This window comes from Microcaecilia unicolor, chromosome 5 (genome assembly GCF_901765095.1).
Source record: "Microcaecilia unicolor chromosome 5, aMicUni1.1, whole genome shotgun sequence".
Classification (NCBI taxonomy): domain Eukaryota; kingdom Metazoa; phylum Chordata; class Amphibia; order Gymnophiona; family Siphonopidae; genus Microcaecilia; species Microcaecilia unicolor.
In genome coordinates, this window is record NC_044035.1 from 39,342,499 (window position 1) to 39,368,528 (window position 26,030).

The 26,030-nt window shown below is 41.9% G+C and overlaps 1 protein-coding gene across 2 annotated transcripts in view; it reads right to left on the reverse strand.

The window, feature by feature from the left end:
- The window catches only part of PDCD11 (programmed cell death 11), a 141,416-nt gene that overhangs the window by 76,163 nt on the left and 39,223 nt on the right, over positions 1 to 26,030 (reverse strand). For both annotated transcript variants that reach the window (XM_030202807.1, XM_030202806.1), the window contains exons 11-17: positions 21,538 to 21,598; positions 19,770 to 19,916; positions 18,539 to 18,790; positions 17,631 to 17,780; positions 17,201 to 17,395; positions 7,635 to 7,805; positions 6,870 to 7,089 (exon numbers count right to left, since the gene is read on the reverse strand). In XM_030202807.1, coding sequence (XP_030058667.1) covers positions 6,870 to 7,089; positions 7,635 to 7,805; positions 17,201 to 17,395; positions 17,631 to 17,780; positions 18,539 to 18,790; positions 19,770 to 19,916; positions 21,538 to 21,598 — 1,196 coding nt within the window. The remainder of the gene's footprint in view (positions 1 to 6,869; positions 7,090 to 7,634; positions 7,806 to 17,200; positions 17,396 to 17,630; positions 17,781 to 18,538; positions 18,791 to 19,769; positions 19,917 to 21,537; positions 21,599 to 26,030) is intronic.

Consider the following 26,030-nt stretch of genomic DNA (forward strand, 5'->3'; position numbering starts at 1 on the left):
TATTGGACGGAAGGACCCACATTCTGTATGATCTTTATTCGGTTTAGGCAATACCGCAATCCAGGCTTCCAACATGGAACTAGGCAACGACTCCCCCCTCCCAATCGTGTTGAACAAGTCCGCGAACAACGGGGCCAGTTCGGGGGCAAATTTCTTATAGAATTCATTAGGTAAGCCATCTAACCCTGGTGATTTACATGAGGGCAAGTGTTGTATAGCTTTTTGTATCTCAACTGGGGTAACTGGTGCATCAAGGGCATTCCTCTGTTGGGTATTTAGGGGTGCTAAGTCACTCTCAGCTAAGTAGTCTAATATAGTGTCCTCAGAGGGATTAATCTCCTGTGCATAGAGCTCCTGGTAAAATTCGCTAAAACGCCTCCGTATGGACTCAGAGGTATTCAGCAGGTTGCCCCTCGTGTCCCTAATGTGGGTGACTGTTCGATCTACTTTTCGCCTGCGTAACTTTATGGCCAGGAGGCGTCCTGCTTTATTGGTAAATTCGTATGTTCAAACTTTATTTCTAGATTGTAACCAGGTTAATTGTTCGGAGTAGATAGAGTCCAGCTGGAGCCTCTGCCCGCGCAGCTCCTCCAAAATTGCAGAGGAGCCGCCTGATTTGTGCTGCGCCTCCAAGATCCGAATCTTTTCCATGCACTGCGCCAGCTGGGCCCTACGAACCCTCGCACGCCTACTAGCTATCTGTATAAAGTAACCTCTAGAGACAGCCTTCATGGCATCCCATACAACACTGAGGGGTGGGCCCGATTCTATATTAAGCTCCAGGTATTCCTTCAGGACCCTCCTGCAACCCTCCACCACCTCCTTCTCCTGTAATAATTCTGTGTTAAGCATCCATTTTTTATCTTTGACCTCTGCTCTAATGGTCGGCAAAGTGACCCAAACTGGGGCATGATCAGAGATTGTGGCACTACCGATTCCTGCTGTCGGGCCTCTCTCAACTAGTGTAACGTCAAGAAAAAGATAGTCGATGCGTGAGTACGACTTATGTACAGGAGAAAAAAAAGTATAATCTCTAGTTGTCGTATGACCCAGCCTCCAGACGTCCAAAGTCCCCAGTGAGTTGACCAGGGAGTTCAGTGCCAAAGAATCCTTAGAGATCGGATGTTGAGGTCTCCCGGACCTATCCATCACATGATCCATAACTTCATTAAAATCACCCCCCATGATCAGGGAACCCCGGGTAAATGTAGCTAGTATGTTCTTCACTTTAGTGTAGAATGCCCCCTGTTGTTCATTAGGTGCATATAAAGTTGCAAGAGTGAGTTCTGTGTGGTCTAGGACAATTTGCAGGAACAAAAACCGCCCTCCCGGGTCCCGTTTGACACTCAATATTTGGGCTGTTATAGACTTATGGAACAGCACTGCCACACCACGCTTTTTGGAGCCATCAGCGGAAGAGGCAAAAAAAGCACTAGGGTAATCTGGATGGGAGAGGAGTCGCTCATGTACCCTGCGGAGATGGGTCTCCTGTAGGAGGACAATATGCGGCCTTAGCTGTTGTAACTCCCTGAACAACTTCTGCCGCTTTTGAGGCATGTTCAGGCCCTTCACATTATATGATAAAATTTTTAAGTCTGTAGTCATGCCTGGGACAATATGACAGCTCTCTCCCCCATTATACAGGGTCCTTCTAATACACATATTTGTGCTCCCCTATACCAGTGGTGCCCCCAACCCACCCATTCCCCCCTCCCCCCTATTGTTAACCCCCCCCTCTCTCTTACCCACTGCAGCCCCCCCTGTCTAACACCAACCACCGGGCACATGTCCCAGTAGTGGGATGTGAGAAAGTAACACACTAGCACGTAGGCAGCCCAGCCCGCCCCACCCCCCCACCCCCGGATTGCTTCACAGCATCACCAGGAGCCTTTTCCCTAATAAACTTTCCACATTTGCACAACTAATACCTTAGCCCCCCCCCCCCCACCCTCCATCTCCTTAATCTACCCCTTCATACATCGCATATAACTTTATAACATCATAAACAATATTCCACACTGCTGTAAATATCATATCCTCTGTTAATTAAGAGACATAAGTTCCTTTGTAAAAAAAGAAGATAACAATTAAACCTGAAACAGAGCTTGATTTTAGGTACTGTCTGCATATTTACCAATCCTGAGGTCAATATCAGCCAGTGACCCTCTGGCCTGCTCCTTAGAGAGAACCTTGAATAAAATATAATGTCCAGGCTGCTCTATCCGATCAGGTTTCTTCCACGGCCGCTTTTCTTTTTGTGTTATTCCTTTTAGGTGTTGCAGGGACCCGTTGCCATTTTTGAAGCCTGGCCTTCGTAGCTGACGCTACTTCACCTGGAGGTTTGCTCTTTTGCACCATTCCCGCTTCAAGCAGGGATGTCCAGGCTTCGGTCAGCGATGTAACTCTCATTTTAACACCCTGCAATGTATAATTCAGGGAAAAAGGAAAGCCCCATCTGTATGTTATCTGCTCCTTAGTTAGGATGTCCAAAGCCGGTTTCATGAGGCGTCTCTGTTGTAAGGTGAACTGTGAGAGATCCTGGTACACTGTTATTTTGGCCCCGCCATATTCCAAATTGGGCTTTTTCCTGGCACAGTTAAGCAATTGTTCCTTCACTTCATATCGGTGGAACCGGGTGATGATGTCCCGTATTCTATTGTCCTGCCGCTGGCCCAGAGTTCTATGTCCTCTGTCTATCTCGATCTTCGCCGCTGCGGCCTCAGTCCCCAGCAGGGTGGTACACAGTGTTTGTACAATCATCAGGACATCCTCGGTCTCACCTCCCTCGGGGACTCCACGAAATCTGAGATTATTCCTCCTTCCCCTATTTTCTAGGTCATCAAGTTTATATGCAAGTTCTATATTCTTTTGGTCTAACGCTTGAAGGTGGGTCTCGTGCGTTAGCAAGGATTCAGATTGTTCTTCCAGCTTTGTTTCCGCTTCTTCTACTCTGTTCCCCAACTCGCGGAGGTCAGAGCTTAGGGTCTCCATCCGGTCCAGAATCTCGTCCTTCGACTTTTTGATATCTGCTTGTATACCGGACAGTATCTGGCGAAGTTCGCCTGAGATTCCTTTTTTTGCAGGCGGTTTTCGCGATTCCGCCAACGACAGCGCAGAATCAGAGTCCGAAGGGGAAACCGGCGCCATTACCTCGTGGCGTTTCGCGGTTTTGCTCGTCCCGCCGCCGGCGGACTTCTCTGAGTCTTTAGCTCGCGCCGAGGACGCTTTGCTCATCCTGCTGGCGATGAGGAACAATGTGGAACAGTGCAGGCAGCTCCAAAAGGGCTGGTGATTGCTTCTTATTGCTTATTTTTATTATCGAGGAGTGGGAGTTAGAGCTCTAGGCAGCCATCTTTAGCGGTGACGTCACTTCCTCTCGAAGGATTTAATTAGTTTAAGGAAAAAAGCTGAAAACATGGAAAATTTTACCAGAAATAATAACCTGCGGTTTGTGAATTTTCCGTATTTGCCTAATGTGGCCCCCAGAGAGATTTTAAAAAATTACCTTAAGGAAATTCTTCAAATTGAAGAAGATAATATACCTCCTTTTACCCAAATATTCTATATTCCCTCTGGGACCATAAGGCAGCAACAACAACAACAAGAGAATCAACCCTTAGATGTGTCTACATTATTAGAGACCTCCGATACTGACCAAGCACTGCCAGCCACCTTGGTGGCGACAGTAACTTTATTACCCGATAAGAACTGGATTTTGAGACTATTTTATAAACATCGTAATAAAGTATTTAAGGGATTAAAGATTAATATTTTCCCAGATGTGTCAAGAGAAACACAGCTACGCCGACGGAAATTTCTGCAGAAGAAACAAGAAGTGATTAACATGGGAGCCAATTTTTTCCTAAAATTTCCATGCAAATGCTTAGTAACCTACCAACAAGAAAAATTTATCTTTTTTGACCCATCCCAATTGGAGTTGTTTATTACAGCAAGAAAGACTGATGGAACAGTAGTTCCAATTAGTGAAAGCGTTTGAAATAGAATTAATGCGTCTTAAATGGGTCCGACCCACCATTTGTTAAAGTTTTTTTTCCTGTTAGCTTCACTTATTGTACACTTTGAACTCCCAGTTTGTGGACTTTTGACTGAGACAAGAAATTATTATGTAAAATGTCTTGCTTTATGAAGTTTTTTTTTTCCTTTCTTGATCAGTCTTTCCTGTTACAAGATTGATATGCTTGTATAATTAAAATTCAATAAATAAATAGAAAAAAAAAAAAAAAAGAAAGTCACATAATAAGCTAAAGAAGCTTATGGTGCTATTTAGAAGCCACAGAGAACCATCTCGGGCCTTACAGCAAAGACTGTGTGCAGGGATCATTTTAAATACTACAGCAATATTAAAAGGGTACATATCAAAACCACATTCAAAAGTGCTATCTAGGCACAAATTATAAAATACAAATTGTAAGAGTAAACCAGGCCATTATCACGTAAAAGTCACAAAACCAATGTGTGTGACGTCTTGTCCAAAAACACCAAAGTGAGTACAATGTTACCGAGCTGTGCACGCCCATAGGTAATAATTTATGTTAATTAATAATGTCAAAAGAACATTGAGAACCACTGCTTTGGTCTAAGAGTTTTTTTTTATGCTTTCCAAAACTGCAGACATAAACAAGTGGTCAAACTGGGAGGGAAATTAACAAAAAGAGGGGAAATGTTGGAACAATAATACACAAATGCTGACTGTTACAAAGACAGTGGGTTTTTAAGCCTCTAAAAAAAAAACCTGCCTTAATAAATTCTTGAAGTGTATTTCTCCTATTGGCCAGCAGGTGATGTTTCCTTACTTTAAAGCTATTTTAGAGTAGTAACTGTTTTTTCTTTAGTCTGGCACAGATAGGAAGTAAGATGCAATATACTTTTGAAAAACTTGTTGTTCTGGGCTCTGATTGGTCCAGGAGCTCAAATTTATCTAGGATGTACTGGCTTTTGCCCCAGTCTTAGCCAGGGAGGAGAGAGAGAAAGATCTTTTTGCTGAGGCCCTGTGAACAGTTACTTTTGATAACCTGTGAACAGCTATATGTCCTGATCTACCCAGGTACTATTTCGATAGCAAACAAATGTTTAACCAAGTACAAATAAGTACCTGTATACACCATGTAAACCGTTAAATGTAGTTGCAAAAACCCCAGAAAGGCAGTATAAAGTCCCATTTCCCTTTACATAGTTTTATAATTGATCCATATTTCAGATACCTGTTATTGTTTTGCTGGTTGCACCTTTTCTGTTCATTGTTCTAATTTTTCATGACTATAAATATTTTAGTTTAGTGCCTCTGCTTGTCTGGACTGACTAAGAATCCTGGTGGTTTATGTGTTGGGTCTGTGAGTGCTTTCTGGGAACTGTGGGACCACTGGGGGTGTGGCCCCCAGTAACCTAGAAATCACTGGGGATAATTTGAGAGCGGGAGACTCTCCCAGAGCCAGTTGGGACCCAGTCAGTGGGAGGAGGGTGCTAGCGTAAAGCACAAGCAGTTGTGCTGGAGATAGACCCTCTAAGTGGCAGCGGGGTAGCCCCAGGCAGGTGGCTAGGCGTTTCCTGACACTGATATAACCCTATGCTTTTTAATGTCAAATAGAACCTCTATTTTAAGAGAAAAAAAATATTCCACATTTTACAATTAGCATATTATTGTTAAACTCGTTCTATTTAAAAATTAAAACCTTCAGAACATCATAATTCCCTCCTACCACTTAAGTATGAGGTAGCCAGCCACAAGGGATAAATACCACATGCCAGCATAACAAACTTTACTGGAGATTATCTATGCACTCTAAACACAAACATACAAGTACCTCACGCCCTTCACTCAGCAAATCAAGGGGAAAAATAAAAGCACAACCCCCTTGTCTCCAGTTCTATGTGAGAAACTCAGTAAGTTACATTTGTGGAGGAGTGGCCTAGTGGTTAGTGTGGTGGACTTTGGTCCTGGGGAACTGAGTTTCAATTCCCACTTCAGGCACAGGCAGCTCCTTGTGACTCTGGGCAAGTCACTTAACCCTCCATTGCCCCAGGTACAAATAAGTACCTGTATACAATATGTAAGCCGCATTGAGCATGCCATGAGAGGGAAAGCGCGGGGTACAAATGTAACAAATATAAAATAAATAAGCTAGAGAAATCCACAACAATTTTCTCCAATATACCTTCTACTTTCTGTGAAAATATTCTAATTCATGAAACTTGAATCTATTCAGGAGTGCACAAAATAAAAGAAGCCTCTCCAGAATTCTTAGTTTACCAAGCCATGTAGCTCTACAGGAATGAAAGGACAGAGATGCCTGCCAGCCCTAGCTGCAAACCTCCATTATGTACAAATCATGGATTGCGGCTGGGCTTACTTACTGGAATTCATGGCCTCTTAACATTTGTCTAGAGGGTAATATACTTGCCTTTTGTTAAAAGTAGAACGGTGGGTTTTTCAGGTATTTTCTGTATTATTTATTTGTATTTAAGATGTTGACCACTTGTACTTTTTTGGTCTTGGGTTGTGACCAGTGTTTCTAGTCTTGTTTATCCTGTTTTTGATGTATTTCGTTTTTTGTGTGTTCCACTGCTCAGCGTAATTATTTTCTGTATTGCTTTGTGTACCACTTAAAAACTACCCCATCTACAATTAAATACAGCTGAAAGTAACTGGGTTTATTAATAACAGGTGAATGAATTAATGCATTGCAGCAATACGTCATACTCAGATGAATTAAAAGCAAAAAAAAAAAAAAGGAAAAGGCAATCATTTCTATATTTGCTCAGTGGCGCCGCTGAGCCAATAACTGTGGAACTGAACTTGTCAAAAAATTCTGAAAGGACTACAGCAATGTCCTCCATCCCGTAGTCCTTACCTCTGCTGCCCATGATGCTCCTAAGGAACTGCAGCTCCTGGAAGTAATGGTCAAGCAGGGAGATGCTCTCGGTGCAGCGGTCCTCCGACGCACACTCTGACATCTTCAGGCTTAACAGCATACGTTTCTTCTCCTCATCAATATTGGTTACCTTTGCAACCACACTCTGCCCCACTACAAAATGTTCACCGGGGTCAGTCACAAATTTATCACTCATAGCCTAGGATTTAAAACAAAGCCATACTTTAATATCCATATGCACTTTTTGTGTCAGGATAAGCTTTTAGGTTAAGACCAACTGATTTACGGCTATATGACTTCAAAAAATACATGGGCTCAAATAATCTCATCTCCCTCAAGTAAACTTACCAAACGGCTCTGCACTATCTTGGGAAGGTTTAGCTTCTTCTAGCGTTTCCTTCATGGCATCTATGAAAAACAGCTTAATACAAGCAAATGGATAAAACTAAGCCTAACATCCTGTCACTAATTCAGTCTTTTGAGTAATTACAATCACAGAATCAAATCTTATAAGAAAATTTACCAATTGAAGGGACAAGTCTCATAAAACAGGCAGAATGTTGGTTCCATCATGTGCCCAAATGTTTTAGAAACAAGGCCAGTGAAACCAATAGAAAAGTCATTCCAACCTTTCCACCAAGGTGTAGAGGTGGGAAGAAGAGGTGTGTGTGCTTGGCCTTGTTCTCGTGAAGTTCATTAGAAATAAACAGTGCTAACAGAAAAAGGCCAACCTCTCTGACTTACAGATTTGGGTGCCAGCCCGAAAAGGCCATAGGGAAACTCCACAAACACTCCATAAGACATTATATTCTTCACAAAACCACTCAGTAGCATCCCTAGATGGACCTCGGAGAAGTTCTTTACCACCAGCCCCTCCTCCACAGCGGAGATTAGAGAAGGCTTTCTACACATGATCTGAAAATGAAAATCAAGGAACCACTCCAGAAGAAAGACGTACAGAAAGAATTACCAAACATTTTATTTTTATACTCCATTGACATCTGTATTGTAACACCAAGCTCAAGGGAATATAGGTGTAAGATTTAGATGCCTTTGAAAACACCTCTACAACCATGAATTTAATAGGTGAGAATTCTTGACTTGGCCTATCCTCTTCACACTTGAAGTCAGTTTATGAATAAATTAAATCTTAGCTTGCTGTAAGGAGAAATTAGATCTTACCTGATAATTTTCTTTCCATTATTTATTTATTGGGATTCATTAACCACTACTATGAAGAGATTTACCCAAGGCAGTGCAACAATAGTAAAAATGGCCAAATATAAACATAAATACAATAAAAGAGGTAAACTTGAGAACAGCAAATTAAAACCTAATAATAGGACTACCATGAAACAGGATTAAAAATATACACATTTAAACAGAACTGAAATTCAAATAACACAGAGATAATATGATGTTAGCATACTAATGAAAAATCTAATGAACACGCATTAGAACATTCAAGTAACATGGATATGATACTAATGCTTTTCTACAACACAGCTAACCATGTAGCTGAGGGGCCAAGTGCAGATATATAGATGGGGACAAGATGGGTGATGCAGTTAATTGGGATTAATAGATGGGTGGCTAAACTCAGGGCAAGTTCTTTGTACAGTTAAACAAGACAAGGAACTGGTCTAAGTTACAGTGTGTGTAGCAAGCTAGTCCAGGTGCAGAATGGTGTATAATCAGTCACCCTATGTATTAAAGCCTTGGGAGAAGAGTCAAGCTTTCAACTTGCTTCCTGAAGGAGAGGTAGTTTCGAGTTAGATGTAACCCTTCTGGGAGTAAATTCCAGAGCTTGGGGGCTACACCTGAGAAGGCTCGCTAGAGGGTATCACATCGTATAATTTCTTTTGATGAGGGTACAGATCCTTGAGAGTACCTTTGAGGTCTCAAAAGCATGTAAAGGGCTAATTTATTCTTTCTTTAAGTACTCTGGTCCATTTTGTCTGAGGACCTTGAGAATCAAACAGAGTTTTAAATTTTGCCCTCTAAGGTACTGGTAGCCAATGTAGTTTTTGCAGGAAGGGTGCGATGTGGTCACACCACTTGCAGCCTTCCATCAGTCGTGCTGCAGCATTCTGAATTAGTTGGAGCAGATGCAAACTCTTTTTGGTTTGATCCATGAACAGGACATTATAGTAGTCACGATGTTATCCCGGCAAGACGGTTGCCTGCTGGCTTTCTGGTTTCTCCACACCCCCATCTGTACCTCTGTCTGGAGCAAAAATTACTCCTATTATTAGTTTCAGATATTTAGGAATTATTTGGGACTCTGCCCAGTCCCCTCTCCTTTAAACCACAAATAGTACACCTGTCTAAAACTTCTTTTCTTCTCTTTCATCAACTTCAAGCTGTTCAGCACTTTTTTTTTTAATCACTACCATGCCCTTCTCCTTTCCTTCTTTAGCTGTCAACTTGAATACTGTAATGTTGTTTATGCAGGTTTAACAAAGTCATCACTGAAAAGGTTACAAACTCTTCAAAACACCGCGACCAGGCTACTATGACATATTCATTGTTTGGCTCACACCACCTCTCCTTTTGAAACAGCACCACTGGTTGCTTGTTAAGCAGTGTATTATCTTTAAAATAGCTATTCTAGCATTTACTGCTTTCTGACTTGGACTTCCCGATTATCTTGCCTGCCTCACTATCACTTACTCTCCCTCCCAAATTCTTCGTTCCTTAAATGACCATCGCTTGGACCTTCCTAGTCCCAAAGTAGCACATTATGAATGTACTAGAGATAAGTTAATTTTTCTTTCTCGCTCCCCCCACACTTGGAAAAACCTCCCTCCCCCGCTCTGAATCTTCTTATTAAAATGTTAAGATTTCTTTAAAGACTTGGCTTTTTAAACAAGCATTTGAGGGAGCAGACTGATCTGCTGATGTGGATTCCTCAGTTAGGAGGCCTTCCCCCCCCTCCTTTTCTCTTACTTATCTAACCCCCCACCCCTTTCTTATCTATCTTGGTGTGATTAACTTTTATGTTTGAAATAGAGTTCCTTTTCTTTAAATTTTAGTCATTCAAGCGGTCTAGCAAGTCATAATAAATGTATTCCATTACCATGCAACCCAAAATCCATCTGTAATACCAAGTATCTATTCTGTTCTTACTTCCACTATCCATGATGTACTGTAACCCACACTGAGCCTGCAAAGAGGTGGGAAAATGTGGGATACAAATGCAATAAATAAATAAACAAACAAACTATGGACCACTGTGATCAGACGTGTCTTATTAATATATGGAGAGAGATTTGGTAGCTGCCACTGCTGATAATTTTTCAAGGTTGTTTGAATTTGTGGGATCAGGGTAAATGACGAGTCTAGCAGCATCCCAAGATTCCTGACCTATGATTTTAGGGGGACTTCATAGTTCCCAAAAGGTATTTTGAAGTCAGGTATTTGTACACTTGTGTTAAGTACCCAAAGAATCTCTGTTTTGCTTGGGTTCAGGCAGAGTTTATTGTTGTTTGCGCTGAGGCAGGCAGTCAGTTTACTCAAGGCTGTGGGAAGATCTGGTTTAATGGGTATGAGTAGTTGTACATCAGCATAGATATAGAATATTGCGTCTATTCGCCGAAAAAGCTCAGCCAGAGGCTTGAGGTAGATATTAAATAAAATGGGAGACAGTCTGGATCCCTGTAGCACCCCACAGTTCAGTGCCCAAGGTAACGATGTGCTGTTGTAAAACAGGCCTGTTTGTTGTCTGTCCGATAAATATTATTTGAACCATGTAAATACTAGGCTACTGATACTGGTTTCTGCCAGCTTTGTAAGCATATTATTATGATTAACAGTGTCGAAAGATGCTGAGAAATCCAGCAGCACTAGTATCGAAGCAGAACCTCTGTCACAATTTCTGTGCAGATCATCAAGAAGGGACACAAGATTATTAGTCCTTCCACTATTCCAGAATCTGTGGGAAAGTTATGTCCATGAAACAACAGGTGGAGATAGAGACCTGAAAACTAAGCTCTCTTGGTATCTAGTCCAGCTCTTCAGTATTTATGTAAACAAGCAGTAAGGAGAAACTCAGAACAAACAACAACCTTAAACAACTCGTTAACCTAACACTAACCAGACAAGCAAACATTTGTGGACCTCTCTCATCTTTGGACAACGTGTGGAGAACAAGAGATATAAAGGAAGCACCATGCAAGGTGACAGTCTTTATCTGACTCATTACTTCACAGCAACTAAACATCTCAGAAACATCAGGCAGGCCTCTGGAATAGTGGGAAGGACTAATGGCAAGAAAGTTATCAGGTTAAGACCTAATCTCTCCTACTAGTATTTATTTATTACATTTATACCCCACATTTTCCCACCTATTTGTAGGCTCAATGTGGCTTACATAGTACTGGACAGGCGTTACAGACTCCAGTGTAAACAAATACAAAGTGATGTTGTGGTAAGATAAAGTTCATGTGGCACACTAGGGAATCGTACAACGGAAGAGTTGTGTTATGTCCATTACGTTCTTTAGTTTTGTTGTGTTGCAGAGATCAGGCATTTATGTTGGATCGGTAGGGTATGCCTTTTTAAACAGGTTAGTTTTTAGTATTTTCCGGAAGTTTAGGTGGTCGTTCGTAGTTTTCAAGGCTTTTGGTAAGGCGTTCCACAGTTGTGTCCTTATGTAGGAAAAACTGGACGCGTAAGTTGATTTGTTTTTCAGTCCTTTGCAGCTTGGCTAGTGCAGATTTAGGTACGTTCGTGTTGATTCGGATGCGTTTCTAGTTGGTAGGTCGATCAAGTCTGTCATGTATCCCGGAGCTTCACCGTAGATAATTTTGTGAACCAGGGTGCAGATTTTGAAAGCAATGCGTTCTTTGATTGGGAGCCAGTGTAGGTTTTCGCAAAGGGGTTTTGCACTTTCAAATCACGTTTTTCCTAAGATAAGCATGGCTGCCGGGTTTTGAGCGTCTGAAGTTTCTTTAAGGTACAAACCTTTGCATCCCGCATAAATTCCACTGCAGTAGTCTACATGGCTTAGTACCATTGATTGTATCAGGTTGTGAAATGTTCCCCTCGGGAAGAATTGTTTCACGCGTTTGAGTTTCCACACTGAGTGGAACATTTTCTTTGTTGTGGATGTCACTTGGCTCTCTAGTGTTAAGTTGCGGTCCACTGTAACGCCGAGGATTTTCAGGTTGTCTGAGATAGGGAGTGTGTAATCTGGGGTGTTGATAATTGTGGGGTTATCCACGCTGTGTAGGGATGAGAGGATGAGGCAGTGTGTTTTTTCTTTGTTTAGTTTTAGTTGAAATGCATTTGCCCAAGAGTCCATGATGTTCAAGCTGATCTTGATTTTGTTGGTGATTTCTGTCAGTTTACATTTGTAAGGAATGAATATTGTGACATCGTCTGCATAGATGAAAGGGTTAAGGTCTTGGTTGGATAAGGACTTAGCTAGTGGGGGTCATCATTAGGTTGAAGAGGATTGGTGATAGCGGTGATCCTTGTGGTACTCTGCAGTCTGCTTTCCATGGTGATGATATGTTTGAGTTTGATTTTACGTGATATGTTCTTGTAGTTAGGAAACCCTTGATCCAGCTAAGTATGTTTCCACCAATCCCGAACTTATCTAGTAATCTTATTAATATATTATGGTTTACCATGTCAAATGCACTAGACATGTCGAATTGGAGGAGGAGGATGTTTTTGCCTACTGCTATTTCCTGCTTGAATTTGGCTAGGAGAGTGAGTAGTACTGTTTCTGTGCTGTGGAGGGGGCGAAAACCTGACTGTGATTCGTGTAATATTGAGAATTTGTTTACATAATCTGTAAATTGTTTGGCTACCATGCTTTCCATCAGTTAGACTACCAACAGAATGGATGATACTGGACGGTAGTTAGTGATTTCATTTGTTTTTTTTCTTGGTGTCTTTTGGTATCGGAGTGAGTAGGATATTGCCATTTTCCTTAGGGAAGAGACCTTGCTTAAGCATGGTGGAGGAGTGGCCTAGTGGTTAGGGTGGTGGACTTTGGTCCTGGGGAACTGAGTTCGATTCCCACTTCAGGCACAGGCAGCTCCTTGTGACTCTGGGCAAGTCACTTAACCCTCCATTGCCCCAGGTACAAATAAGTACCTGTATACAATATGTAAGCCGCATTGAGCCTGCCATGAGTGGGAAAGCGCGGGGTACAAATGTAACAAAAATAAAATAAAAAATGTAGTTTATGTCGGATGTGAGGTCTGCTATGAAGCGGTCAGGGGCAGATTTCATTAGGTAGTTGGGACAGGTATCTAGTTTACAGTGAGTGTTGGAGAACCTGCTGATCGCCTGTGCAACTGCATCAACGATAAGGATGACGAATTTTAACCAGGTTCGGTCAGCCGGGTATTCTCCAGTGGTTGGGTCCAACTCATTAAGGAAGATTTCGATGTCAGTGTTGTCCTGAGGTGGGTTGCTTGCATTTGTGGCCATTTGAGATCACATAGGTGGAGGAATTCCTTACATTCTCGTTCATTGATTGAGTTTGGGTCTTCTAAGTGAAGGTTGATGTCTCCTAATACTAGTACATTGGAGTTGGTTACACATGTGTTTGAAACGAAGTCCATGAAGTTAGTCTGGCCTTCGTTCCAATTACCTGGAGGTCTGTAAAACAAGACACAATTCAAATGATCGTGTAGGGTTTTGTTGTGGATTCTGATTGAGGCAAATTCAAGTTGAGGTATCATGGACTCGGCAGTGGCTTTGGTGGTAAAGTGGGATCACCTCTGCCTCTCTTTTCCTTTCTGGTCCAGTGTGTGAGTTTGTATCCTGGAGAGCACAGGTCTAGGATTAGGGGGTCCTTTTAGTCGTGGATCCAGGTTTCACTGATGAAGAGTAGGTCAAGGTCTTCTGCCATGATCCAGTCTGTTAGTATTGCTATTTTGTTTACTGCGGATCTGCCATTGATGTAGTCCATTTGGATTGTTTGGAATGGGTCTTCTGCGTCTGGTGTTGTGTGGACTTTTATTAGTTGTCATTTCTTTGTTGAGGTGAGTTTGTTTGGACCCTTCTTTGCATTCTGTAGTGGTTGTCCGTACGTTGGTGTTTTTCCTTTGTTTAAGTTGTCAGTTTGATGAGGTGTGGTGTATCTGATCAATCTTTGATGATTGTATAGTATGTGTATAATGTTACTTTCTGCAAGAGGGGTGGTTAGTGTTAAGTGGATCAATGTTAAGGAGTAGATTATTAGGAGTAGTTTGAAGGTATTCATTTTGGTTTCTTTTCGCTATGGGCTACTAATAAGGCCGAGTTCTGATGACTGGATGCGTGATAAGACTTTTTTCTTTGGCGTGGGGTCTGGTGTTCTGGTCTTGTGTGTTATTTCAGGCTTAGTCGTTGGTTAATATCGTGGGGTTATATGTGTGAGTGTGCATGCATGAGGTTAGTGCATGACTGTTTGAGATCTTGTCTGCCTGCACTACTTTTTCCTTGGGTTAGGTGATGTGTGGCTGTGTGTTACCTTTTGGTTGGGCTGTTTTGGGCCACTTTCATTGTCTGCCTCGTCAGTTGATGAATTTGATCTGTGGTTCGAAATTGCCTTAGACCCTGCCGTTGATTTTCCCATTATATAGTTTCTCATTATTCCAGAACCTGCAGGATGTTCAAAAGCAATTCCTGGAGTGGGTGGGATCCTGGCACCACCGCCCTGATGACCAAAGCCCCAAAACCGGCTTCTGAGTGTGCCACAATGTCCACCCTGTAGTGCTTGTCAAAGGTATTAAGCACTGACCACGTCACCACCTTGCAAATAACCGGATATACAGTAAGGTCTCCGCCCAGGATGTCTCTGTACGCTTCGTAGAATGAGCCCACAAGACCTGAGAACCCTGCTTCCCCACAAGCAAATACACAGATGCAATAGTCTCCTTCAGCAATTGTGGGCTTGGAAGCCATGAATCCAAGTCTCTGTTTACCAAAAAGCCCTGTCCAATTTGTGAAACTCATTTGTGACTTCCAGATATCTAATGATAACTCTAGACACCTCGAGAAGCTTCAAGGAAGTATCTCTTCAAGCAACCAAACAGAACCCTAAATGCCAAAAATCCTTTGTCTCCCTGAATCTGACTGCCATACTGGAACTATGGTCAACTGAGAGAGGAACCTAGAGAGAGAACCAAGATGGCTACTGTCTGAGACACACCAGCTGGAAACTCTGAGCTCTGTGGTCATTAGAGAGTGCCTGGTAGGCTCTGATTACCCTACGAAATGAGGAAGGGTAGGAATCAGCAAATTCCCTCCATAACCACTCTTACTTCCAGGCTTCGTCAGACAACTAAGGACAAGTTCAACGCTACAACTGTCTCCACTCCTGTGGCCCTACTGGCAGATTCCTTTGCTGGCAGCAGAAATGATGGGGCTTCATTAAGCCCCATCACACAGACAGCACCTCCACAGTCTGCGAGTATATGCGTCGTTGGAAGGTAGAGTTTGGTTTTGGCGGGAAGTGAACCCTATCCAGATTCATTCGAGGGTTCTACTACCGCATTTCTTGCCTCGCTCTCTGTAACATCTGAAGAGATGAAACAGCAATTGTCAGCGAACTGTAAGTGTACAGCCCCCCAGGTAGAGAGTTTCTGCTCGTTTATTCTGAGCTGCAGGAATTAACAACACCTAAAGTTGTCACATTGGACTCAATTTAGGAGGCCTTGCAAGCTCTCAATAACTCTTTTGTGAAGGTTTACAGCCGCTCAATTTAATCAAGTGTCTGAAACATTCCTACTGCTTTGATGAAAGATAAGATATATTCATTTAAGAGAACTGAATATCTTGAGAATCATATACGAAAGAAAAATCTTGAATTTGTGAATTTCCCCAAGTTACCATTGATTTCATCTTTGAATATGGCGAGAAACTATTTTATGGATATTTTAAAGACATCAGCAGATGCCTTACCACTGCTTGTTAATGCTCAGTATCTGATGTTGGGGAATCAGGAAAAAAGAAACGGAGAATACCAGGTTGATCAACTGAATCTGACAGAGTTCCTCGAGTCGTCCCTTGAGTTTATTACCCAAGGACACCACTACTACTGACTTTTGCTCTGAAACCGGATAGGAATAATTATCTTGGGCTTGTATTTTCATTATATGAATGAACAGTTCTTACGAGCTAAAATACATGTATTTCCGGACTTACCTAAAAACACACAAAAGAGACACCAGGAGTTCCTGACATTGAGGCCTAGGATATTAGCCCTTGGCATGAGTTTTGTGTTTAAACTTCCTTATCAATGTGTTGTGACTTTTTGAGGCAAAGCACTATTTGTTTTTTGATACACAGACAGCTTTTGGATTTTGTATCAGCAAAAGAATTAAGAGTCAAGATCTAATTTCACATCGTATGGGCTGGCTTGTGGGACTGTAGTGCAAGATGCGATGCTCACTTAGAAATTTAATTTTCCTAAATCATTTTCGCTTTCTTGGTTCCTCTTTTACCTTAAATTGTGGTCAAATGGGTGTTCTAACATTATCCTTTGTTCTTTTTTATTTCCTTTGGATGATTTTTGTTTATTGTGCTTTATCACAGCAGAGTTTTCTGTGACACAATATAAAAATTCTATAAATTTAAAAAAGAGAAGAACCTGGACTTTTCCAGGCATCTCCCCAGATGAGACAGATCCTTAGAGGCCACAGAGCTTCTTGTCTGCCTGAACTCGACTGGGTGACCAGTTCTCCAGCAGGGCCCAGGAACAGATTCAGAATATTCTAACATCTGCTGAACAGGATGGATAACATCTCCTGGAGACAGAGAAAAACGGAGGGAAGTTTGGCTACACAGTGCTCTTGTTTTCTGACTCCATCTGTTGGCAGGAGGCCATAAGTCATGCATCTGGACTGGTCTGGGAATAATAAGGAACAATAAATTAAGCAATATTTTCTCTCTAAAACTGGGGCTTGGTTTTGGATGCCCTCTAATTTCCAGAAGTACTGAAAAACGAAACATTCCAGAGGAGCATGAACATCTTCAAAAGCATCAGATGGTGTTTATAGTGCTGCCGATAAAGAATTGCAGCTTCCTTCCTATCTGCAGTATATTCAATCATGCTCAGACTGTGGCGATACATATTTCCTGTTGTTCAGCATTAAGTAGTTGGTAGGGCCAAAATGGATATTTTTGGATAAAACTGTAAAAATATTAAATAAAATGTAAAGAGCTACAAAGGAAAAGGCAATATTTAAAAGCTAAAGCCTTGAAGTGCAAGCCAGCCTCTATCTGGGAAATTTATACCATCTAAACCTGACCAAGGCGCATGCACTAAATGGAACCGAATGATTCAACCCCGTAGAAAAGGATACAGCGAGGCCTTTGACATCACTTAAGCACATCACTCTGGAGATCACGTCGCCCTCCTGAAGCCAGTGCCAAAGCAGCTTACAGTTGGTGATGTGGTCTGACAGATGCATCATGGGAAGGAATGCCTGATTCTCATCAGGCAAGACAGACACAGTCAATCCATCTTCGGTTTTTTTCAAGACTTTCACGTCAGCTATCTGAATGGAAAACAAAAAGATCACCGCTGTTTAGCACAAATCTAAAAAGTTTATCAAAAATTGCTCAAGGAAAAAATTGTTCACCAGCTCAAATTTAACCATGATTTAAGTATTTTAAGGAAAACATATATGGCTACGGTCAAATTTCAGCCAACAAAAAATATGCTCTCTACCACAGTTCACATCTCTATTAGCAAATCCTAGTTAAGTTTTTTTTATTTTCTTAAAATATTACCATTCCTGTCTTGTATTTTGATATTTTCTTCTTTCCCTGAGGACTTTGTTCTCCCTCTCCTCCTCCAGGCTCAGCGTCCCCCTTTAACTTGAAAGATAAAAGCATTCTTTCCTGGCCTGGATCACAGTTTAACACTCTTACTTTCATAACCTGGTCAGAAAGAGACAAGAGAATGTGTCGTATATTAAATTTAGCAGATTTTTTTTTTTGAAGTTTTCATTCAATGTTACTGAAGAAAGGCCAGAAAAATAAACACTTCAGTCCATCCTTGTTCCTGCCCTGCAATGTCAACTCAACCATGTAATACATGAAAACTGCTTTGACTGTACCACAAAAAGGCAGTATATTAAATCCCATTACCCTTACCCTATACAATATCACAAGAATTAAGAGGCTCCTCTAGTGTTTTCAACTGTACCAGCCTGATTGGACTAAGGCAAGCTTCACACAGCAAGAACCTTTTCTTATATTATATTACAATTATTTTGAGAAGTAGCACAGTACTGCGTACATCTGTAGCAACGCTTAAAGAAATGATAAACTAATAGCAGTAGCACGAGAGCTGCAAAAAGATATATCCTGGTTGTTTGATTACCTGCAGGATATTACTTTCTATGAAAGTATGTTTTCCAATTCTAGCTTTTTGGTCCTCTACCATTTTGGGTATCCAAGTTTCTAAACTTAAACTGACATCCAGCACCTTCCCCCTCATCTCTGCTCAACTTTTTACATATGCTATCAATGCTTTCTTACCATTGCTTTCCATAAATCACAAGAATACCTCAAATGCTGTCAATAAAGTAGTATTTCCTCTCAGCCTTCCTCCCTCCAGTTTCGTGTCATGACCTGTTGTCCTAGAATTTGTTGCTGCTAGGGTGCTAGGTTTTGAATCTCAAACCTGTATGTACCTGGCCTTCGTAGAAGACTTTCTCTGGAAAGGGGACTGGCTCTGTGCTGAGCTCATGCTTTGGAACAAGCCCTCGGACATTATTATAAAACTGAACAATGCAGCCAAAGTCTTTGATGCTGGTAATGAAGCCATGGGTGGTCATTCCAATTTTCACATCCTGGTAACTTGCAATGATTGGCAGTTTGGACTCTATCAGTGTTTTCTTCCGAGTCAGAATCAGCTTCTTCACTTCAGGAAAAACTGTCAAAACCTGAAAGATGAAATGAGCTCATCAGGCAAGGAGACTTGAGACTTTGCCACTGACTGTGCAAACGCATTTTAAATGTGTGGAAGATTTTTTTTTTTTTTTCTTCAACAAAGGCTGGGAAATATCGGACTCGGTTCAGGTTTTCAAGGAAAAGATAAAGTTGTTTGGAGAAAACAAGAATACTAAATTTTGATAGTTATGTGTGATTAAAATACAAATGTAAGCTATCAGATTTGTTTCAAGACATCCGACATCACAAAATAGTGGCGAGATGCCCAGACGGGACAAAGGAAAGAATGGGGAAAAGGAGCTCGTATTGCTGAAGTGGGCTGAACTGAAGAAACCTAGGGGCCCTTTACAAAGCCATGTTAGGCGTATATGTGCGCCAAAATGGAGTTACTGTTCGACTATCGCGTGGCTGTTGCGGTAATTTCATTTTTGGTGCTCGTCTGATATGCGCTTCTGAAAAAATATTATTTTCGGGAGTGCGTAACAGACACAAACGAAATGGCACTTGACGCGTGCAGGTCATTACCGCAGGGATTCTTTACCGCTAGGTCAATGGCTGGTGGTAAGGTCTCAGACCCAAAATGGATGCACAGCAATTTTGATTTTGCCACACGTCCATTTTCGGCAAATAAAAAAAAAACGGCCTTTTTTTTACAGGCACGTTAAAAAATGGATCTGCACATCCAAAACCTGTGCCTACACTACCACAAGCCATTTTTCAGCGTGTCTTTGTAAAAGGACCCCCTACAGCCTTACTGAAAATATAAGATTGATAAACACAGTCTCCAGATGTGGATGTCTTTAAACAGATTTCACAGGCTTCAGCCTGAAGACCAACTGAAAGATACAAGGTAGGAGCAGAAGAAGTGAGAATGTAATACAGAATTCTACTTGAAAATCCTTCCTACACGCTAAGTTACAACTCTCGTTAACGAGAAGCTAGCCATAGAAGCCTATTCTCTAAGAGCCTTACCCTGCATGGGATCTGGTTTCCTATACGATACTTCTTCTCAGGCTGCTTCAGCAGTACATCTGCCAGGTGTAGGCTTGGTACCAGGCCTGTTAAGTGGTCACTCACACACACTAACATTCCAAACGTTTTCAGCGCTGTCACTTTTCCCTATGGACCAAAGGAAAGACGAATAAATTATTGACACAAGCCAACTCACATATTCTGCATTCCCAACAAAACATGTTCATGTTAGGTAATGTTAGGTACTGAAGAGTAAAGCAAAAATGCAACTGTAAGAGGAAAGAGGGAGAATGAAGAAAAGCAATGGACTAAGAAGGAGACAATGTTAATCTTGGAGAGATAAGGTTGCTTATGTGTGTGTAAGTGCTCTGCAACTGCCAACTTACTGCAAAAACCCCTTCTTCATAAACTCAGGTCAATGAATGCTAAAGGGAGTGCAAACACTTTATTCCCCAGATTCTATACAGTGCACCTAGAGATCTGTGCCGAAATCCAAGTGGATTCTATAACAATGTGTGTAACTTAAACTTAACAAGCTAATGAGCGCTGATAACAGCACTTAACAAGCAATTAGCAGTAATTAGAATTTACATGCACAACTTGCTAAGCGTATTCTGTAACAAAGTGTGCCAAGCTTGTAACACGTGCAGGCAAAAAGGGGCATGGTTGCGGGCGGGGAAATGGGCATTTCGTAGGCATTCTGAAATTTACACGCGTAGTTATAGAATACGGCCCAGTGCGTGTAAATCTATGTGCCGGGATTTATGCCACATTTTTGTCGGTGTAAATGGATGAATGTAGTTTTAGGCACCGAAATATCAACTAAGCTTAATCTATATACTGCATCTAAATCCAGGTGCCAATTATAGAACACACATAGTCGGCACCAATTTTTAGGCACCATATATAGAATCTCCCCCCATATGCCTTCCTAAAAATACTACTTTATTTTCATACAGCACTACAAAATGCTTTGATTTCTGGAGAAACATACCTATTTTAATAATAACAACATTCAGATGTAAGTTCCTTCGCAATGAGCTTAAAAGCATGAAGCAATGGAAATAAAGTGATTTGTCCAACGTCACAAGTTGTATCAGTGGCATACATGGGATCTGAATCCTGGCTTTCCGCTTCTAAGCCCATTGCTCTGGCCACTGGGCAAGTCCTTCCTCCTTCCTCATGCAGTCAATGTCATACTATTAGCTGGTATCATATAGCAATGACTATCTTAAAAGTCCAAGACTAGAAATCTCATTTCTTTATTTTTATACTTCATTATCCAGGTGACATCCAGGCTGAAAGCGTTTAAACATTCCTCCTACTTAACTGGAGTGAACAAAATGAATCTAAGCAACTCGGCCTGCCGCTGCACAAATCCCCAGAACAGTGGGGAGCGACACAAGTGCACAGCCAAAGATCATTTGCCCTTTATTCTCAAAATGCCCACCCAACAATGACCAGGGGAGTTTCTGAAAAAATGTTCACTGCTATTTAGAAGAACAAGATGAATAGTTCCTTAAACAGATAAACTGAAATTAATAGCACTCTTCAAAATTTTGAAATGTGCTTAACCCCATCCCCACCCCCCCAAAAAAAAGGAGACTAGGGATTTCATTTTATTTCTTATTTATTTTTAAAGAGAAAGCAAAAATGTCCAGGGGCACTGCTACTGGGATTTTTCAAGAACTTATCTTGGCCTGCTGGTTTTTATACATTACAAAGAAAAATATAGACGTAATCTAGCACTTATCAAAGATGATCTTACTTCAATCAATTGGCCAGGTAGAATGTCCTGATGTCTCAAAAATGGAGCCTCTATAACATGCCTGGAAACAAGAAGAACATTTGTAAACTATATGACTGAAGCAAACAGCACAATTAAAACAGTATTAAAATGAAAAAAATGATCAGCATACTAGTCCAGTATTGCTCCTGCAAGGCTGTCAGGGGACTGATCAGCATGCCAATACTGTCTCTGGTTTACCCTGTAGTGTCAAATCTGTTTGGATAAATGCCAGAATTAACTTTCAAATAAAAAGGCATAAAAAGCCTGTAAGACAATTTGTCTAGTTTTGAGATAAGTGCAAAGCAGGACTGTAGGGTTGGTACGTCAAACCTTCAACGCCTACTATGTATAGTAAATCTAAAGAGAAATTTGATTAATTACAGAAACAATGGTTATTTCTTCATGTACAAAATTAGGACTAATAGACCACAAAATGTAATAAGTTTGAACAAAGAACCTGATCAAGAAAATAATTTTTTATTTTGAAGCAGAAGTCAAGAGTTGGTACATTTTTACTGATTCCACCTCCACAGCTCTGGTGCAAAGCCCTAGACATGCAAACACGGTCCCCAAGGAGGCAATGCTGTAACTGGGCACCTCCATTTAGGCTCCCCAGGCCAAGCGATAGGAGCCTATTCTATAACGAAATCAAGGCACCTAGGTTCCACTACAGTATACAAGCAAACCCGGTATCGACCTGCTTAACAAGTAGGCACCTGCATTTATGCCAGCCGTAGAGCTAGATTAAGTGCGAACACCTAAATGCAGCAGGGACATGTGAACTTCCAGCGTTCCATAAGTTACACATGCAAGTGGAAGCCCCACCCATGCTCCATTCCCTTGCAAATACATACTATGGGCTTCTTATCAAGCCACACTAGCGGTTCCTAAGCAGCAATTCTGACAAAGCCCATTCAAAAGTGAATGGGTTTTTGTCGGTAATGGACATAGCACAACTCTTCTGTTCTCCGATTCCCTAATGTGGCTGTGCCATGTGAACTTGATCTTATCACATCACCCTGTATTTGTTCACACCGGAGCCTGCAAAGGCCTCTCCGGTACTATGTAAGCCACATTGAGCCTACAAATAGGTGGGAAAATGTGGGCAACAAATGTAACAAATAAATAAAATATTGGTATTTAAATACCTAACTGCGCACATCATTATGCTAAGCATTTACATATTTAACACGCATGTGAAATGTGAGCATCTAGTTTACAGAATTGGCCACTAAATGTGTAATCACTCTACTTTCTTTGCCAGGGCGCTTTAAGGGCATTTCTGTATAGGTCACCAACATTTAGGTGTGCAAAAGCACCCTGACGCCACTACAGAACAGAATGTAAGTTGGCATTTATGCATGACGGCAGGTGTAATGCAGGTGCCTAAATGCTGTAATTTATGTTTTAACTTACAATATTCTATAACTTGTGCACATAAATGTGGTAACGCCCATGCCCCCCCCCCCTTGTGTTGCACACTACAGAATTCAGGCAATAACTAGCATGACGCAATTACACGAATATATACAAATTAGTGTCAATTAACACTACTTAATGCCCCTTAGTGCCAACTAAGGGTTAATTAAATAATTAAGTTGCACACAACCAGGGGCGTATCTGGACTCCGGCGGTAGGGGGGGCCAGAGCCAGAGGGAGGGGGCAGATTTTAGCCCCCCCCCCCGCCATTGTCAGAGCCCCCACTGCCACCAATGACTCTCTCCACCCCCCTCCTGCCGCCAACCCTCCCCCGCTGCCGTTGCTTACCTTTGCTGGCGGGGGGCCCCAACCCCCGCCAGCCGAGGTCCGCTTCCACCTGCCGCTGCCTTAAAAACTACATCTTCAGCCGGCGGGGGACCCCAAACCCCCACCAGCCGCCCCGAGGTGTTTAAAATTCATCTTCGGCCTCCGTGGCCGTGCTGCTGTTGATAGGAGCTGTTGAATCCACTTCGGAGTCTGACGTCGTTGTAAGTTGTACGTGCTGCGACGTCAGACTCCGAAGTGGATTCAACAGCTCCTATCAACAGCAGCACGGCCACGGAGGCCGAAGATGAATTTTAAACACCTCGAGGCGGCTGGCGGGGGTTTGGGGTCCCCCGCCGGCTGAAGTAGTTTTTAAGGCAGCGGCAGGTGGAAGCGGACCTCGGCTGGCGGGGGTTGGGGCCCCCCGCCAGCAAAGGTAAGCAACGGCAGCGGGGGAGGGTTGATGGCGGTAGGGGGGGTCCAGGGCAAAATCTGCGGGGGCCCAGGCCCCACGCAGACACGCCCCTGCACACAACTGCTAGTTCAACATACAAGCACGGTTTCATGTGCACAATGTTATAGAATTAGGGTGTATATTTCCAATTCCCTCTGAAAATAGAAGCACACCAACAGAAAAGCATTTCTATTAGTAAATCTATAGGCAGATATATTATATAATTTTTTATAAACTTTTCTGATTCAGATTTTTATTCATTCATTTATAGAATGTATATCTACTTATCTTCAATGTCGATAAGGGATTATGTGCTGACACAAATTCTTGTTTCACCTAAAGCTGTTTCGAGGCTTGTTCCCCGAGAAAAAAAAAAAATCTCTTAAATTTCATTTTTTTTCCCACTTCACATTTTTTTCCACTTATCACTCACTTCTAATTTACAGTCATAAAACCTTTATGCTGCTGAGTGCCAGTATCTCTCATTCATATTCATCAAAATGGCCACAGGGCTTTTTTCACTATTTATAACGCCCTGGTCACGTGTGAAGTAAAATAAAATATGACATTTAAGAGATTTTTTTTAACAACTTTTTTTTTTTGCAGGGGAACGAGCTTTGAAACATCTTTAGGTGAAACATGAATTTGTTTTGGCACAATTGAAACATAGAAGTTAAGTAGATATACATTCTACAAATGAACAAATAAAAGATTTTCGTATAAAGTTTAGAAAAAATTAAAGCTGGAGTTTACTAAGCTGCTAGCGTGGCTGGCTGTGTGCTGGTGCCGACACAGCCCATTCACTTTGAACGGGCTGTGTCGCCAATGCCGCAGGGCTTAGTAAACAGAACCCTAAGTGAAAAATAAAAAATTATTCATAATAAAAAAAAAACAGATATAAAATTCAAACATTAGTGAAAATGGACTGACGATTGACTGAAGACTGTAGAGGCTTTTCACCTCTGATGATCCAATACCTTCAATAAACTGAATTGAAACTGATAGTATAGTGGAGATGTGATATGTGTTGATGATTTTAGATATCACTTCCTCATTGATGGAGGAGTGGCCTAGTGGTTAGGGTGGTGGACTTTGGTCCTGGGGAACTGAGGAACTGAGTTCGATTCCCACTTCAGGCACAGGCAGCTCCTTGTGACTCTGGGCAAGTCACTTAACCCTCCATTGCCCCATGTAAGCCGCATTGAGCCTGCCATGAGTGGGAAAGCGCAGGGTACAAATGTAACAAAAATAAAATAGATACTATTGGAGATTCTACATGTAGAAGGCTGCGCAGGCTTCTGTTTCTGTGAGTCTGATGTCCTGCACGTACGTGCAGGACGTCAGACTCACAGAAGCAGAAGCCTGCGTGGCAACATTGGTGATCTGCAAGGGCCGACTCCTACATGGAATGTTGCTAGTGGAATAGCAACATTCCATGTAGAATCTCAAATAGTAGAAACAGTGGAGGAGTGGCCTAGTGGTTAGGGTGGTGGACTCCTCTGGGCAAGTCACTTAACCCTCCCTCCGTTGCCCCATGTAAGCCACATTGAGCCTGCCATGAGTGGGAAAGCGCAGGGTACAAATGTAACAAAAATAAATACATTGAATATTAGCCAATTGAAATCTTTGGAAGTGCTAGTATTCCATACATTTACATGTTGAAGGGGTGCATAAACGTGGACGGCCTGGTTTATAAAATTGCTCAAGACATTAGAAGCAACCAGGACCAACAATATGCCTACATCTCATCAGATGAAGCAGCTGAAGTATGAAAAAATAGTGGCTGGATGCATGGAAGAAAATGAAGGGCTGTACTAGAGGATCCTGCATGATTCATCCTTGGTCTATAGAGCTGGTGGTGGGAGGCGGGACTGGTAGTTGGGAGGCGAGGATAGTGCTGGGCAGACTTATACAGTCTGTGCCAGAGCTGGTGGTGGGAGGCAGGGATAGGGCTGGCCAGACTTATACGGTCTGTGCCCTGAAGAGGACAGTACAAATAAAAAAGTAGCACATATGAATTTATCTTCTTGGGCAGACTAGATGGATCGTGCAGGTCTTTTTCTGCCGTCATCTACTATGTTACTATGTTACTAGAGAATCCTGCATGATTCATCCTTGGTCTAAATAGCAAATGATCTTCTGTCAAAACTGTACAATTAGGGGATAAACAAATTATTCTTAAGGATTCCATCATTATCCATCACTGCAGATTAAACACATCCCACTACTCCCTATCTGTTCCGGCAGGCAGAACAAAATTTATTAAAAGCAATTA